A 17,867-nucleotide genomic window follows, 5' to 3' on the forward strand; every position below is an offset into this window, starting at 1 on the left:
CTGGGCTGCGCCTGGTCACTCCATTGACTAGCCCCTGGGGTGCCCCAGTTCCTTCTCCTTGAGCGGCCCCACCTGTAAATCAGGGCTGACAGGAAGAGTGTGGACCTCACTGAGTTGTTCGGAGCTTTAAATGGGGCCTGTGCGGAGACCAGCACCTTGCACGCGGCAGTCACGACTGTGAACACATACAGCCGCCCTCATGCTCACAGAACCAAACAGGAGGTGCCCCATAGGAGCAGGGGGTGGGGATGGAGGAGGTGGGCCTGGGAGGGGCAGGCAGCTTCCTCAGTGGGCCAGCGGCTTTGGGTCCCCTCAGGTTTGGGGAAATGTTGGCTGAGAGCTGAATTAAAATCACTACATTGTCACCCAGAACTAGCTGCTGGTCCCTGCTACGAGTTGTCCAGGAAGGAGGGCCCCCACGAACACCTTTAAGCTGAGACACGCTCTGTGTCTGCTATCTCTGGTGTGTCTCAGGACCAAGGGCATGGGGAGGGAAGAGGGAGGACCCCAAGCCCACCCACCCAGGGAACACTGGCTTGGTCTACAGAGTTCAACACCTGACCTCACTGCAGGGAAAGCTCCTGTCATAAACCGGGAACAGCCAGGGGCGGCAGCACCCACCTGTCATCCCAGCAACTCAGGATGAAGCAGGAAGATTCCAAGTTCAAGGTTGGCCTCTGCAACCGAGCAAGACCCTGTCTCAAAATGAAAAAGGGCTAGGGAGGTGGCTCTGTGGTTAAGCGCCCCTGGGTTCAATCCCTGATACAAGCAAACAGAAAACTGAAGACCACTGGACAGCACCTAATTCTGAAGGTGGAGGAACTGAAGCCGCTCAGAGAGGGAAAGTAACTGGCCCCAGGCCACCTGGTGGAACTGGGCAAAACCACAGGTGGAGCTCTATGTGAGCAGCCTCCGGGTCTCCCCGCGGGTCCCTGGTGGTGGCTTCCCATCGTGGTCAATACAGATACTGGGCTGGGGCTGGCTGGCTTCTCCCAGACCCTTGAGAACCCTGGATTCTCCCACTGGTGTAATTATAATTCACCAACTTAAAAAATCCTGGGCCAGTCCCTGTGGGTGAGGTGGCTTTTCCCCTGGATTTACACTGTCCGGAGGGACAGCCCCACTCAAGGCCCTCCGCTGCACCTTCCTGGGCCTCATCTGAAGTGCCTCCCTCCAACACCACGTCTGAGCCAGGTCGCAGCCCTGTCACCTGGGCTGGGCTGTCCTTGTGTGCCCCAGCCCTGCTCCCTGTCACTCTCCTTCCCTGGGGGCCACTGCACCCCGCACCGTCTGGCTCATAACTCCGCCTGGCCACATCCTTCATCAGCTCTAATGAGACTGTCTGGGTGGAGGGACCTGGGCGACACTTAATTATGCCTCTGACTGCTTCCCTGGGAGAGGAGGAGGTGCCCCGGGGAGAAGGGCAGGGCTTCTGCCAGAACTCAGCCACCCTGGGGTCCTGGGGGTTCCTGCGTTTCAGGACAGAAGCAGGGCCTGCCCAGGCCATGTTCCCTCCTCAGAGCAGCCCTGGCCGAGGAGAGCAAGGGGGTGAGGCAGCCTGGGGGCAGTGGGCACCCAAGGCCGCGAAGCTTTGGCGGGGTGGTGAGGGGCAGGGGCTGTGGATCAATGATGTTCTGATTCCAACTCTGCTTAATCGGTGACTTTGGAGATGCAGCCGTGTGGCCTGTCAAAGCACATTTCTTCACCTGGGAAATGGTGACAGGACAGATTCTACCTCCCGGAGCAGCAGGACTGAAGGGAGAGCATGCCACCCAGGGGGGTGGGGGTGGGGCTCTCCAGAAGGAAGGGGGAGGGGAGTTAAGTGGGAGGCGCAGGGTCCGAGGAGACCCAGGAGAACACGGCCCCTCACTCCAACAAACAGCTCCTGTTACAGCGTCCGCACCAGCTTCGAAAGAGTGGGACAAGGAGGTGCACAGAGGCTCAGTGACCAAGGCTCCCAACTGGCCAACAGTACCAGGGTTCCGGAGCCCGGAGGGCTGCCAGGCAGGGGGCTCAGGAGGCCTGTCCTTCCAAGGGGCTCCCGTGTTTGCAGTGCCAGAGGGGAGGGGATGGCCCCCAGGGTCTGAGGGAAGCTGCACAGGTAGCCCCAGAACTCCTGACAGTCCCCCCATCCTGAAGTAAGCCCCCCAAAGAGCAGAGACAAACACACAGGCATGCTGGAGGGCTTTTTTTTTTTTTTTAATGTTTTCTTGCTGCTTTAACAATATCATGAAAAAGAAAATTCAGTTTAAAGTCTGGAGCTGACTGGATGGGGTTTAAGGACTGCGGTGGGCAGCCTACCCACTGCCATCCCGCCCATCTCCGGAGCTAAGCTACGGAAACAGGAGCACCCTGGGGCGCTGGGTCACACCAGGTTAGTGTCTCAGAGTCGGGGTCCGGCCAGCCCAGGGACGCGGTTGCATCTGCCAGACTGGCCCAGGCCCCCTGTTGTAGTTAGCGCTCTTCCCCGCTCCTGCGGGCCAGAGACCAGGCAGTGGGTCAGCCTGTTCCCAGGACAGAAAAATAACCAGCTGTCCCCTCTGGGGCTCCTACTCAGGCTTCTGGGGAAGACTTAGGGAGGCAGACTGAGAATCTGAGCTTCAGAAAGGCAGCGCACAACTGTTTAGTGTAAGAATGTTCCAGATGGTACAGGGGGACACTAGTACTCAAAACCAAGTCTTTGTTTACCTGAAATTCAAATCAACTCAGCCTTCTGGTTTGTGTTTTGTTTTTGCTAAATCTGGCAACCTCCTGGCCCCAGCAGTGGGGGAGGAGCCTGAGGCAGGAAGGGGAAGAACCCTGGAGGGGGCCGGGCAGCTGCCTAGGACACAGCTCCCCCCTAATGATGTGTTATTTATTTTTTTTTTAACAATCATTTTCCAGAACTTTCCTACAAGGAGCAAGGGGGGGGGGTGGGCAGGAACAAAAGCCACACCTACCCCCATCCCTAGAGTTGGGCTGGGTTCTTTGCCACAGGACCGGCCCCAGACATTGAGTGTGCTGACTGGCCCCTGAATTTCCAGGAGAAGGAGTAAAAAGGTTTTCTAAAAAAGATTGCATTTTCCTTCCGGTGGCAGCCTAGGGACAGTTCCTGATATTGCTCTCTATGGGATCTGAACATAATAATAATAAAGGACAAATACAACCACAGGGCTCTGCCCCAGCCCTATTCCTAGTGTCATCCTGGGGGCTCTCCTTCTGCGCCCCCTGCCCCCGCCCCAGCTCCCAGGAAGGGGCTGTGCTCAGTGTCCAGCTGGCTGTCCTGCTCCAGCCTGCTCCCAGGGGCTCCAGGCTTCCGGGGCAGGAGTCAGGGGAGGGGGGAGGGACTTGTGAGCACCCCCTTCCTCCTGCTGCACGAGGTTCCCTGGCCCCATTGAGAGAAAGGGGCGCCCAGTGTCCTTGGCCCTGGAGCAGAGGCTGCCTCTGGCTGACCTGCGTGGCTGCGCGTGGCAGGAACTCAGGTTGACATCTGGCATCCATTTGAGGCCAGGCTGGAGGAAAGGGAGGTGGAGAGGAAAAATGACTCCTGCTACAAGAACACAGCGGGCCTCTGCAGCTGCGGGGTCTGGTCACAAAGCCAGGCAAGCCCCTCCGGTGGGCCCCGGGCCTCCTCCGCCCCCAGTCCTCGGGGGCTTGGCCAGTGCCCCTCATCCACGAGGTCCAGGGTCTACGGCCTCACGGGAGGCTCTTGGTTGCCCCCCGACCCGCATGGTAAGGTCAAAGGTCATAGTGGGGAGGGGGCAGAGAGAAACACAGCCCCAGAGCTCCCAGGAGCAAGCCCACAGGCTCACACTCGGATCTCGTCCTCCTCCTCCTCCTCCTCGTCCATGAAGGACAGCTCCTTGTCGGGCTGCCTGGGGAGGGTGACCCGGGCCCTGTCTGGGCCCCTGATGGCCGGGCTGCGCTCCTCCAGGACGCTCGACGTGCAGCTGGAGAGGGAGCTGCTGTCCCTTGTGGTGTGGCTGCCCATGCTGCAGGCTGAGCTGGGGCTGGGGGCAGCCGCCGCCCACCCCTCGTCCTCCAGAGCGTGGGAGGGCAGTGGGGGCAAGTCTGGGCCGCCCTTGCCGCCCTGCCTCACCAGGGGAGGGGCCGCCTCGGCCACCGGGGGACCCTCAGCGATGCCCCTGAGGCCTCCTTCTTCACGGTAGCCACCCCCGTTCTCCTCCGGGTCCCACTCCTCTTTGTCCATGATGCTGAGCACGTCGCCCAGCATGGAGGGCCCCAGGTCGATGTGGAAGGACAGGATGGACTCGGCGTGCTTCAGCCCGTAGCTGGCCTTGGGCACCACGGGCAGATCCGTCAGGTCCCCGAAGGCCTGCTCGTCGAGCAGGGGGTCAGGGGGGTAGGCAGCCACTGCCCCGTTCCGCCGGGGACCCAGGTCCCCCGCGCCCGCCTCCTCCCCGCTGCCCTCTGCAGCACCCAGCTTCTTCACGGGGCTGGACGACAGGCTCTTGGGCAGCTTGCTGGAGCCCTTCTCCGCGGCATCCTTCTCGTTGAGCTGGGGCAGGGACATGGCGTTCTTGACAAAGAGTGCCGACTCGCGCAGGGAGCCCAGCATGTCTCTCTGCTCCCGGTCCCCCCGGGTCACCGACTGAGACCGCTTGCTGCCCCGGAACTTCCGGGACAGGAGGCTGCGTTTGGAAGATGACGTGGAGGCCTGTTCGTCCAGCGACTCTCCGTCGGGCTCACCTTTCTTGCTGTTGAGGAAGGACGTGTCCCCAAAGGCGTCCCCAGCCCGGCCCACGTGCATGGTGTGACGGAAGTCACCCAGCGGAGCGCTGATCATCTCAGCCGTGAGGTCCAGGCGGGAGCGGCGCTTGGAGTGCATGGAGCTGGACACCAGTTGCTTGAGGATGGGCATCTTGCCGGTGGGAAGGAGGCGCACCCTCCGGAGGTCAGGGCTGAAGTCCAAGTCCGGCAGGTGGAGCAGGGGAGGACGCGGAGATCATAGGGCTGAAAGCAGACAGAAGGCAGGGGTTAGCACAGCTGGCCACCAGCACCAAAGCCCATCTGCCACGGGGCTGTCACTTAAAGCCAGCTCCCCTGCAAAAAAATCAGACGATGCTCCACAACCCAGCCAGCCATTTCAAAATGCTGCCCGTTTCTCCATCCATAGTCTCCCAGGGCAGAGGAGCGATTTTGCAAATCTGGTTAGAGTTCAGTAAGCCAGAGACACATTTTTCCTGAAACCTGAGAAACAAATAATCTGTTAAAGGACAATGCCTCCCCATCTCCGCCCCTCACCAAACCAGGCTGCTACTAGAACAAACAGTGCTGGGGTCAAGGGCGTCAAGGTGCCCAGGGATTCCCAGGAAGGCAGTCTGGAGACATGCTGAAAGTTCTTCCTGCTGTCTACCCCCATCCCTATGAAGTTGGTGGACACCTCAGCTTGAGTCACAGTCCTCAGAGAGAAGGGAGTGGTTAAGTCAGGCCCAAGGAGACAGAGACGCTGCCTGGTACCTCCATACGCGTGGGTGGCCTGGCTGTCTTTCTGAATCAGAATTGGGGTGGGGTGTCCAGCACCCACAGAACCAGCTCCCTGGCCTCCTAGTCCTTGCTGGGTACCCTATAAATGAAAATCCTGCCCAGGCATCTCCAGCGAGGGGCCCCGCGGTCTTTGCTCAGGATCATCCAGGGAGCTCAAGATTAGGAGAACCTCTCCCACTTTCTGTAGTTATTAGGGACAGAGGGAGACAGGGACTAGACCCCAAATGATCTAGTCCCTGTAGAACCTGCAGACCCTTGGGTGATGATAGCTAGAAATCCAAACAACAGAGGGGGCCCAGGAGAGCCTTGTGCGCCACCCACACGGCTCACGGCAAAGGCCAAGCTCCAGTTCAGAGTCAAGGCCAAACCAGCCCTCTTCTCCCCAGAGGCATTACCCCTGGGTAGGGTGGGGGAGACAGGTGCAGAGCCCTAACACAGCAAGGTGAGGGAGGCCGTCGAGGCCTCCAAGTGCGTGTCCCTCCCAGCCCTGCTGACACAGGTTCCAGGCCCACCCTTCACTCTGCACAGCTCAGAACAGGGGGCAGGGCCTGGGTGGTCCCTCCTCCTTCCTGGTCCCTCTGTCCTTCCTTCACTTGGCTAAAACAAAATTGTCCCCCGGGATCTCGCATCCAGGCGATCCCCTGGATCCAGGGACCGCCCACCCCTCCCTCAAGGCCAGTCCTCCAGCTTCTGCACTGAGGGCTGTCCTGTGGCAGCAGCTCACCCTCTGGGCCCCAACACCCCAGGCTCAGGCGAGGCTCCCCAAGGCCTTAGCCAGGGCCAGTCCTCCCCGCCCCTGCCTGAACTGAGACCTGTCCTCTAGGCTCTGTGTCCTGCTTTCTGTCTAGTCCTGGGTGCCACCTATTTGGTCTTCAATTGTCCTTTGAAAGTCAGACACCTCCCTCCCGCCCTCCCAGGACCCCCAGTTTCTCACCTTCTGTCTTCACTTCAGCCCACGGCACAGCTCCGGGGCTCCCACCCTGACCTCTGTGCCTTCTAACACCCTCCCCCCACACTCTCATTCCACCTAAGTCCCTGCAGCCCAGTCTGATGGCCTCCCCTACCAGCAGAGTGCCCCTCACCATGCCCTAGATACGGCTCACGCTCCAGCTAGCACCGAGTTCTCAGGGACACGCCACAGAGCCAGAGAGGGCTCTCCTGGGAGCCTTGAGACGACCCTCTGATGGGCCAGCTCTCCCTCCTCCCATCAGACACTCAGCAAGTTAACGTGCCTGAACCCCAACCGGCATCCTCCCTGTCCTCTGGCTCCTCCCTGTCCTGCCTCCACCTCTAGACAGACATTGAACAGCCTGATCAGGGCTCAGCAAACACTCTGTTCAGGACCAGAGAGCAAATGTTTTCATCTCTGTAGCTGATATAGTCTTTGCCACGGCTACTGAATTCTGTCTTAGAGGACAAAACAGCCATAAGCCAGGTGCGGTGGCTCACGTCTGTAATCTGAGTGGCTCAGGAGGTGGAGGCAGGAGGATCGCAAGTTCAAAGCCAGCCTCAGCAACTTGGTGAGACCCCAAGCAACTGAGTGAGAACTGGTCTCTAGTGCCCCTGGGTTCAATCCCCAGTGTGTGTGGTGGGGGAGATAGCCAATATGCAAACCACCAGACACACGTGTCCCAACAAAATTTTATTTACCAGAACGGCAATGTTGGTGACATGGAGTGCTGGGACGTTAGAGTGTGCCAGGCCCCCAATACCTTGCCCTGGGCATCTCTTTCATGATTGTTCCCAGACTGCATCCTTTATACCAAAGGTAAAAATCCAAAGCAAAACCCACATTTATTTACAAAACCAGATGGCAGAATGGATTTGGCCCATGGGCCATGGCTCACCAACTTGTCCACACCACAGGTGAACCCCTGGGCCAGTCATGGGCCAAACTTTGAGGAAAACCTTTTGGCTCAAAAGAGAAAGGGAAGGTAGGGTCTGCATGGGTCATGCTGGACACAGAAGGAAATATAAGTGGCTTTAATGCGACCTCTGCGGATCCTTTCGGCTTCTGACACCAGGGCTTCCACCTGCCAGCTCCCAGTCCGGCTCACAGAATGCTGGCATCTCTAATTGCTGGAAGGGACACCCAGGGCAGCTCTTTCATCCATGCATGAGAGAACAGTTCACTGAAGCCTGGTGAGTCATCTGGGTTTACGCCCCAGGCGGCAGCCAGGGGACCAGGCTGAGGCCCCAGCTCCCGTGCTCCTCTGCCCACCCCAGGCCATTCTCAGTGATGGCCACCAATCGAGTGCTCCCCCCAGGGCTGGCCAGGGGACCCAGAGAAGGGAGGAGCCGGCTGCTGCCTCGGGAAAGTTCTTGCATAATCCCAGAGCTAGCTCCAACACTGCCCAGGCTTTGGAATGGACAGTTTTTGTTTGGGTTTGGGGCAGTTCTCTGCAGGCTGGGACGCTCCCAGGAATAATGGCCTCTGCCCACCAGATGCCAACAGCATCCATTCCCCCTGCCTTGACAACCCAGTCTTCAGACATAGCCCTGTGTCCCTGGGGGGTCAGAACTGCTCCTGAGAAATGTCACTGCACGGTGGCCCAGGCCTATAGTTCCAGAAAGTGGGGAGACTGAGGCAGGCAGATCCTAAGTCCACCTGGGCAACTTAAGGAGACCCTGTCTCAAAATTAAAAAAAAAAAAAAAAAAAAGTTAAAAAGGGCCAGGATGCAGCTCAGTGGTAGAGTGCTCCTGGGCTCAATCCCAGTAGCAAAACAAAACAAAAGAAAACAGATGGATATTGATATTATTTACGAGGTAAACAACGGAAGGGGCAGGAGGGGGTGTCAGGGTCAGAATGGGGTGGGAGTCCGTGCTGTGAACTCCAGGGTTGCGTCAGGGTTTCACTGTGACAGCAAAAATTCCCAGGCCCGGGGGACCGGCAAGCACTGTGGTTTCCCATCTGAAGTGAGCAATGCAGAGAGTACCCCTGGTGACCTCTGTGGCCACCCAGAGGGAGCAAGTATCCAGGCTGCTGCAGCCACAGGCCAGGGGAACCCCCCTTCCCATCAGCCACCCCTCCCAGCTCAGCCCTGCAGGTAGGGCTACAGGACAGGGTCACAGGGGAACGGCGTGTGGCCTGCCACATTCATGCCCCTCCAACCTGGGCCAGCCACGGAGCCCCAGGACCCCCTTCAGCCCCACACCAGAGACTGAGACGGACAGGTCTGCCCAACATCCCTCCTTCCCACTGAGGTCCCACTCCTAGGGCATGGATAGCAGGCCGTGGCCTGTGACAAACCATCCTGGACATCCATCGGGAGGGTCCCGAGACCTGGGGCCTCGATGGAGCCACAGCCTGGGGTTGGGGCTCTGGTGTTCCAGAGCTTCTGCTCAGGGTGACGGGCTTGGCAGCGGCTTCAGGGCCAGCAGCAGCTGGCTACAGGGCAGTTTCGCGTCCTTGGTTTCACTGTCCACTAACAGAGGCCCTGGGGGTGAGGAGATGGCAGGAAGGGTCTGACAGCCTTTGCTCCAGCCGAGCCTGGGCAGGTCCTGGAGCGGGGCCTTGAGGGGCCACCTGGAAGAGGATCGGCCTCTGGAGCTGCGGCTTCGGGAGGGGTGTTGCTAAGCACTGTGACTCAGCCGCGGGGAAGCAGCTAAAATAGGCTGCCCAGTGACACCGGTGGCCACTCCCCAGAGCCCAGCCCTGTGGGGCACACGCGCTCCACCCTGAAGCCACATCCCACACCCCTGCGGGGTAAGGAGAGCAGAGCAGCCGTCCTGGGCGCTGAGGGCCGATTCCTCCACCCTCTGTGCCCCTGACCACAGAACCTTCCCCAGAGTAGCAGCTCTTCCTGGCTGGGCCTCGCTGGCCACACCCTCTGCTCGGCCGTGGGTGGCAACACTTGCCTGGACCTCTGGCCACCCTCCCAGATCAGCCGACCCAGCAGGCCCTCCTCAGACAGAGGGTACAGGATGAACCAACGCATCCCACTCCAAATGCGACCCTGCCCTGGCACAGCAGCCTGGGGCGGGATCCAGCCCTCAGCTCTCCCGGGACAGGCAGGCCGCCCTCCCACTCTGCCGCTGACCCCCGGCTAACCCAGGACCCGGAGTTCACATGCTCCAACGCCCACACTGAGGGCAGCCGCCCCCGGGGTTCCAACCATCCGTCCAATACCAGCTCCGAGTGACGTGGCTGGACAGTAGGGCAAAGGGCCTTGGCACGGCCTGACTTCAGTCGTGACGCGCACCGGCTGCAAGAGGCTCACGTTCCCTCCCCATTCATTCGTCGCCCTACTTATTGCAGGTCTCCAACAGCCACACGTCCACATGCACTGACCTCCATGCCCGGGGGGTTCCAATCCACAGACTGAACCAACCACTGGCTGAAAATATTCGGTGGGAAAAAAACTTGTCTGTACTGAGGGCTTCCTACTCCTTGTGGTCTTCCTCTGAGCAACACTGTGTAACAACTACGTGCACGATATGCTGACGGTGTTAGGTGTCCTAAGTAACCCAGGGCTGATGGAAGGATCTGGGAGGCCCTGTGCAAGGATATGGCCAGCTTCTCTGCAAACACTAGGACACTTTGCAGAAGAGTCTTGAGCATCCTTGGATTTTGGCATCTGAGGGGGTCCTGGAACCCATGCCCCTGGATTCCGAGGGACGATGGTAGTCGATGAGGTTCTGGAGATAAAGCAGCAGAGATGACACTGCTCTATTCCTGTGTGTAGAGAGGTGCGGGTGGGTGGGACTGAGGTTCAAAGCTGTAAATAAAGCAAACCCTTGTGGCCGGGGAAATGGGGTGCTGTGAGTGAGGAGGAGGCGAGGGGAGGTCCTCTGAGGAAGGCATCACAGGCTAAGAACTGAGCAATGAGGAGCCGGCCGTGTCAAGAACGTCTAGGGGAAGGGCAGCACATGCAAAGGCCCTGAGGTGGGAGCTGACTGCAGTGCTTAAGGGCTAGTATGAAAGACCACCTGGGCCCGGGTCAGGCCACACACGGCCTTCCATGTCAGACCAGGTGAGGAGCCTGGATGCCATTCTGGGTGCCTGAAGAAAACGGGTCATTCCCTGGTCGCTTGTACCTGGAAGCTCCTGCCATTGGTTTTACAGGGGAAGAGAGGCAGGAATGCGGTCGGGCTGTTGTGGGAGTTTAGGGAAAAGAGGAGAGGGTTCAGGACATGGGTTGGCTAAGGCGGAGGCCGGGGACGCGTTCACGGCAGGTGTTGGAAGCAGGGACTCGGCCCAGGGTTGGGTCTCACCAGCCGGGTGGGGGCAGAACTCAACTTTGCCAAAACGGGAGGCATTCTGCTACCCAAGGCGGCTCAGTGTGTCCTGGGACTCACCTGTCTGTAAAGGCTAGTGGCTCTGCCTTGTCACCCCAGAAAGATCAGGCACTTTCTGGAACACTCGCAGGCCCGGAGCCGGCAAAGACAAGGAGCCGACAAAGACAAGAAGGCCTGGCGAAGGCAGAAGAGTGTTTTACTCAAACAGTGCGTAAGGCTGAGGGGGGCTGAGGGGAGCTAGGGGGCCTGAGGGTGGCTGAGTGGCAGAGACGTTGGTGCTTTGAAGCGCGTTGCTAAATGGCTTTGGCGGGGACCGCAGGGGACCCAGCTGACTTCAGAACCACTGGGATCGTTAGCCCCACGCACACCTCGGAAAGGCCTTCTTACTTGAAAACGTGTGCAAGGAGTTTAAGGTCCTTGCACTGAAAATGTTTAGAGCCTGAACAGCCACAGTTACAAAGCAAAAACTAGCAGCCCAGGATGGGAACCTGAAACAGCTCCGTGATTATACCTGGGGGTGGTGAGGTCATCCTTCCAGAGACGGAGAGACCAAATCGAGGGACTTGGCCTAGGTCATGAATTCAAGCCAGGGCTTACTGCCCACTCCAGGGCTCCATGCACTAAAATAGGGATGTAGTATAAAAGCGTGAGCGAGTCACATAAAAAACATCTGACTCACGGGCACGTGCGCGTGTGAGCAGTCTTTAAAGATCACATAGGTGTCTGTTGTCAGTTTGTACATTGGTACGTTTTAGTTTTCCTGTTTTTTAATTAATATATGGTTGGCATCCTATATCTGTGGACCCCACATCTGTGGACTGGATGAACCTCCCGTCAAACCCGGTCAAAAGAAAAATGAATCTCTCCTGGACACGGACCAACGGTGACACAGTGTTCATGTTCTATAGTGTCACAAGGAACCCGGAGGTGAACTGAAGCACATAGGTGGATGTGCGTAGGTGATATGCAAATGTCACACCATTTCAAGTTCAGGACTTGAGCATTTTGGAATTTTGGAATCCTGGGTGGGTCCTGTCGCCAACCCTCCCTGCAGATCAAAGGGCAGCTGTCAACATTCTGCTGCGTCCTGTCCAGATCCCAGTGACTTCCTCACGCAGCCTCACAGGTGGTAGGGTGGAGGGGGTTAATGCAGCTCTCACTGGGCCAGAGATTATCCAACCCAGTGGCTTTGAGGAGGCTGTGGAGCAAGGAGGTGAGTTGCCCCAGCCAGAGCTGGCAAGGGACCCAGCTGACACAAGAGCTCAAGTCTCTTGCTGCGAGACAATACCTGCACTGGCTCACAGCCAGGCACCAGACCTTCCACGCCTGGTGCCATCTTGCCCAAAGTAAGAGCTAGCAAAGGGGAGTGGAAGGCCTTCCGTCTACCAGCACCCTAGTCCTGGGGAACAGCACCCTAGTCCCAGGACTGCTCAGAGTCCCAGTGACCCCAGGACTATGGCCAAGTTCTCTCCGATAAGTAGGATTCAGCAATGGAGCTGTGTCCAGAGGGACACATCCACACATGCTATCGATTCAACTTCTGGGGGCAGGGACGCATGCCTGTCATCCCAGTGACTTGGGAGACCCAGGCAGGAGCATGGCGAGTGCTAGCGACTTAGCAAGACCCTGTCTCAAAAAGGTTTCAATTTCAAGGCCACTTGTGGCTCTCCAGTTCCAGTTCTCAGCTGCTGGGGACGTGAACAGGCTTCCCTGGCCATTCATTTGCTCTCCTTCTCCTCCCCAATGGCCACTGATGTCCGTCTTCTTCCTCCCCGCCCACCCCCAGCCACCCAAGTTGGACCTGTTTATTCGGTCCTTGTTTACGTTGCCTGGGAGGAGAAAGTGGGTCATCAATAGCAATCTGGTGTCAGGGGAACAGGGAGAGTTAAGACTCCCTCAAAAGGAGAACTTGTTCCCCAGCAGCTGCTTCCTGATCCTGAGCCTCCTCGGCTGAGCAGGAGGTGACAGCTATCCCTCCCACCCCACCGGAGACTGGCCTCTGTCCAGGGACACTGAAGCTCCAAGCTGGAGGCCAGCCTCCCACAGAACAGTGGGATTCGGTCAGAGATATCCCGAGCAGGTGAGGCTTGGCTTCTGCCAGTCCTCTAGCCAGCTCAGCTGCACCCATCACCGAAAAGAGGCGGAGAAAACAAGAAGGGGGCCCTGGGGGGTCACGCAAGGGCAACCGGCACCCGGCCTCTGGCCATGTGCAGAGAAAGCAGGATGTCAACAGTGCTCCTTTACTGGGGGGGTGCAGAGTGCCAGGCGTTGTCTGGGGACAAAAGAAATGGGTGCTTCTGAGCCTCAAAGCAACCTTGTAAGGAGTGAGCCGTGATTGCCCCAATTTAGCAGAAAGGGAAGCGATGGCTCAGGCGGGCACATCCCTCACTACCCCCACAGCTTCTGCGAGGTGATGTGAGCCCACTTCTGGCCGACTTAGGGCACACGGTTTATGCAGGAGGTGCTACTGCCTGGCCTCTGCAGATGTCCACAGCTGAGAAGTTGGGTGGGGCGGGTATCGCACACCATGAGAACCAAGGCTTACTTCATGACTCCCCCGTTAGAGTCCGTCCCCAAGGATGGCAGCATGGAAACCTCCTCCAACAGGATCCTCCCAGTGCTCTGACTCCCTGGGAGGGGAGAGGTGGAGGGGATCACGGGAAGCAGAAGCCAGAACACCCCCATTTTGCTTAGGAATGGAACCGCCCAGGCCCTGCTGCAAGCTTCACCTGAGCTCCTGGGTAGTTCCAGCTCCCGAGGAGGGGGAGGAGGACTGGAGCCCTGACCAAACCCCGCTCTCGGAACCTGCAGGCTGGGCACCAGCTCTGCCTTCTCTGCCAGCCAGTCGATCTGGACCAGCCACTGCCGGGCCACACTGGGGCACACCCCGTTTCCTAAAGATAAACATCCTCTGCTTTGGTGTGACCCTTCCTGGAAGAGAAAGTGAACAAGTCCCAGAAGTCACTACATGGCTTCCAGAGCTGCGAGGCCATGCACATTCCCTAGGCATCCCTGCTGGGGGCACAGGGAACAGCAGGCCACAGGGGAGGGGGGTGCATCCGTCAGAGCAGGCTCAAGAGTAAACAGGGCACAGAAGAAAGCAAGAGTCCAAGCCAGAACTTCTCTGTGACTTCCATTTTCTGCCGCCACTGAGTTATTCAATAATTCACACCTGGGCCATACAACATGGCGGCCACCAGTTGCACATGGCTACTGGGCACTGGAAATGTGGCCAGTCCAGAGTGACACGTGGTACCGTGTACCGTACCCACTAGGCTTCGGAGTCAGTATGAGAACAAGAATACAAGATACCTCATTCATGAGTTCATATTGATCACATGCTCAAATAATATTCTGAATAGGTTCAGGTAAATAAAATGTTAATTTCCGCTGTTGGTTTGTGCTTTCTCAAATGTAGCTATCAGGGCTAGGGGAGTGGAAGAGCCCAGGCTTAGATGGGAGAGACCCTGGGCTCCAACTCCAGAAAGGCAAAAAATCAAGAACAAAATGCAGCCATTAATATGTAAATTTCGCACAGAGCCTCCGCCGCACTTCCAAGGGATAGTGCTGAGTTTGACATTTTCCCTCTTATTATACAAGTGGCACTTCCCATTGTAGACGGTGAGACAAAGCCAACCATTGTTCACGTTGGAGTGAAAGTATTTGCATGTTAACAAATCACACTACACATTACATTCTCATCCTTACACTCTCATCTTTACCTCCAGTTCACTTGGTAAGGCTGAGGGTGCTTCAGCCTGGTGAGATTTTGTAACCACCCTTTCAGTTGAACATGCCCAGTCTTTATTTCCAGAGGATCTTGGACAAAAATTACTGTTGTTTAGTGTTTTTCAGAAGGTTTGGCCAAGTTCTAGTCCTAACAACACAGGATGACGGACTCCATTTTCTTTCATTGAATTGAAAGTAGCAAAACTCCAAAAAAAAAAAAAAAAACAGTAACAAAAAAAACTACTCTTCCTTCCAAACCTGTAATTTGCATTTCTTTGATTATTCATGAAGGTGTGCATTTTTTTTTTAAGTGTCTTCTGGTCATCTGTATCTTCTCTCTGTGGATAGCTAGTTGAAGCCTATTCTACTGTGAGGTGGGAACTTCACATATTCCAAAGGATTTATATGACCTCTTTAAATATTAAAGCTTACATCTTCACCATAGTTTACAGATATTTTTTGCAAACTTATCATACGCCTGTTTCTATTTTGGTAATTTCACAGTCGTCTTCTACATAGTGCTTACTACTTATGTACATGGTCAAATCTGCTGTAGGGATTCCGGCTTTAACATCATGGAGACGTTAAAGATCTTTCCTATCCTTGAGTTTATGAATATTTTCACCTTTTCTAAATACCAGGAAATACAATAATTTTTTAAAAAACCACTGAGGGGGGAAATACTAGGAAGAGAATATCCCAAACCAGAGATGTCTGTGACTTATAAAATTTTAAAGGACCCATAATAATTTGAGTTCCTGTTCCCTTATAAAATTGACTGTTTTAAAATGTAATCAAAGCAACAGATGCTACCTTACCACGTGTGCAACTCCTGATGACACCTCCAGCTTTGGGCCTATTTCCAGGTGTGTTCTGTTCGTTGCTCTGTTTATTTCTAAACCAGGTCTAGAATGTCACTATGGACAATATCTTTTGAGCATTTGGTAGGGTATTATCCCTACTTGAACTTTTTTTTTTTTTTGCTTTTTTAATCTAGGTAGTCTTCCAGATGGAGTTTAGAAATACTTTAAATTGCAAAAGAGCTGGGCACAGTGGCACACAACTATGGTATGTAATTCGCATTTCTTTGATTAGTAATGAGGTAAACATTTCTTAAAAGTGTATTCTGGTCTGTGTCTTTTCATGGATTCCTAAGGCTGAGGCGGGAGAATCACAAGTTCAAGGCCAGGTTGGGTGACTTGCAGAGATCCTGTCTCAAAATTTAAAAAAAAAAAAAAAAAAGTGGGCGGGGGATCTGGGACATAGCTCAATGGATTAATGCCCCTAGGTTCAATCCTCAATACCACAAAAGAGAAAAAGGGAGGGGGATTGGGAATGTAGCTCAGTGACAGAGCATTTGCTAGCATGCACAAGGCTCTGAGTTAGGTCTTCAGTTAAATAAATTGAAATGTGTTTTCCATGTAAAATACATGCTGAATTTGGAAGTCTTCATATAAAAACAATATTAACTTATTAAATCAATTATTGATTAAGTAATGTTAATTAAAATCACTAGTATTTAATAATTTGTGTATTAATAGTTTATGATTGCATGGAAGTGACATTATTTTAGATGTACTGGGTTATTTTTTTTTTTAAATCCACCTTTCTTTAGTTTGTAAAGTGTAGTTCCCGGAAAAGCTAAAGTTATATGAATAACTAGCCTTCTATTCCTTTTTCTTTTGAAGGGGGTGCTGAGTCTCAAACCCAGGGCCTCATGCAGGGTGAACGGATGTTCTGCCCACCTGGCTCCCCGCAGTACGCCTGTCCCCAGTGCTGTCCTTGGGCTAGTGCCCTTAATGGGCATGCTCACCAATGGATTCCTACAGATAGTCTCCACCATCTTCAGAAATTACAATTCTCTCAGTTGATAGGAAATCGATGTCAATAACTCAGCCAGGCTGGGTTGTGGGAAAGCATACTATGGCTTGGCTAATTCACCCTTTCGTCGTTGGCAAATATAAAAGAGGGAGCCCAGTCTGGTCCAAAGAGTGCCTTGTAATGAGGAGATCTTCGGATCCACAGGCTGAGTGGGTCCTGGCAGATACCAAGGTGCTGAGCTGAGGAACCTACTCTGGAAATGCTGTTGTAAATGCTGTCCCCCAGCCTCAGGGGGACAGTCCCTGCAGCGCGTAATAACCACCCAGGGCCACAGGTCATGGAGGAATACGAGAAAGGAGTAGCATTTACCCAGCCTTGTCTTAGCAACCAGCACAGGGTGGATGCCTTATTTTGATCAAACTGCTTTTTGGTACTCAGGTGAAATACACCGTCCTGAGCATTAGGAAGCCTTCTCATCTATTCTTTCCAACAATCCCAGGCATTATGATCATTGTCCCCCCCGACCTTGCAGATAAGAACAGGAAGGCTTAGAGAGTTCAATGATTCACCCAAGTCACACAGTTGGTAAGAACAGAGATGAGAGAAGAGCCTAGATCTGCCTGATTCTGAACTCTGGGCCTTTTCCACTCTGGCATAAGCAATAATGTGGGTGTGGTGGGGGACTGTGTGCTCTGCTGGGACCCCAGGCCTTGGAGATCTGATGAGGCTAAGGCTGCATGAACACCCACCGGAGGCACACAGGTTTGCATATAATTTCCGGTTAAAATCTTCCCAGCCTGGAAACCCCATTCCCTCCACTCCTGAACTCACTTCCATCCTCATCCCAGAACCACCTGCCTTGAACCAGGGGAAGGAGGTGAGCCAAAGAGAAGGCTTCCCTTACTCACTGCCTGAGGATTCCAACAGCTCAGAGAACGGACAAGAAAGGAGCCAGGGCCTGGGAGTGACCGGAAATGACAACCAACCAAGGAGCCAAGAAGAAGGAGCCAGTGAGTCAAGGACATCCGGCAGCTTCCCTTGTTTGCAGGGCCCTTCCTGGAAACGTGTGTTTCCCGGAGCCCGCTAGCCACCCTCACAGAAGGAAGGGCCAGGGGAGGCAGGAAGCAGGGCAGGTCAGGTGTCCCGCACCTGGGAGAGGTGGTCCTGCCCCACAGCAGGGCTCCTCCCCATCCCCATCTCAGAAGGAAGCAGGCTGCACGTGAAATCAGATCAGAGGGGCTTTAATTGGTCTCACCCCACCTCTCCTAAGAGCTTGGCGCTCGGTGGTGGTGTGGGGAGTAAAGTGACATTTTGGGTCCCGGCTCCCCACAGAGCCGGTTGTACCCGGGAAGCTGAGCACGGAGCTGCATGATGGGTGGGCACGCTTACGTGTGGTGGAACACAGGCACCACATGTCTGCGAGGTGTGAGGAGACGTCGGCATACCCAGCAACACCCTGGCTATCACTCCCCAAGCTCAAACAGCACACAGTATCCGCCCAGGGCACGTACCTGGGGACGCCTAATCCAAAAGGCTCCAGGGAGCTTTTTCTAAATTCCAGCGTCCCTCAGATTATCTGTGGGGGGGGGGG

General features: G+C 55.4%; 1 protein-coding gene across 1 annotated transcript in view; it reads right to left on the reverse strand.

Annotated features, from left to right (window-relative positions):
• Nucleotides 1-2,175: 2,175 nt before the first annotated feature.
• Nucleotides 2,176-17,867, reverse strand: part of Cdc42ep4 (CDC42 effector protein 4) — a 19,736-nt gene continuing 4,044 nt past the window's right edge. The window contains exon 2 of the mRNA XM_015503540.2: nt 2,176-4,953. Coding sequence (XP_015359026.1) covers nt 3,788-4,861 — 1,074 coding nt within the window. The 5' untranslated portion in view covers nt 4,862-4,953 and the 3' untranslated portion in view covers nt 2,176-3,787. The remainder of the gene's footprint in view (nt 4,954-17,867) is intronic.

This window comes from Marmota marmota, unplaced genomic scaffold (assembly GCF_001458135.2).
Source record: "Marmota marmota marmota unplaced genomic scaffold, marMar, whole genome shotgun sequence".
Lineage (NCBI taxonomy): Eukaryota > Metazoa > Chordata > Mammalia > Rodentia > Sciuridae > Marmota > Marmota marmota.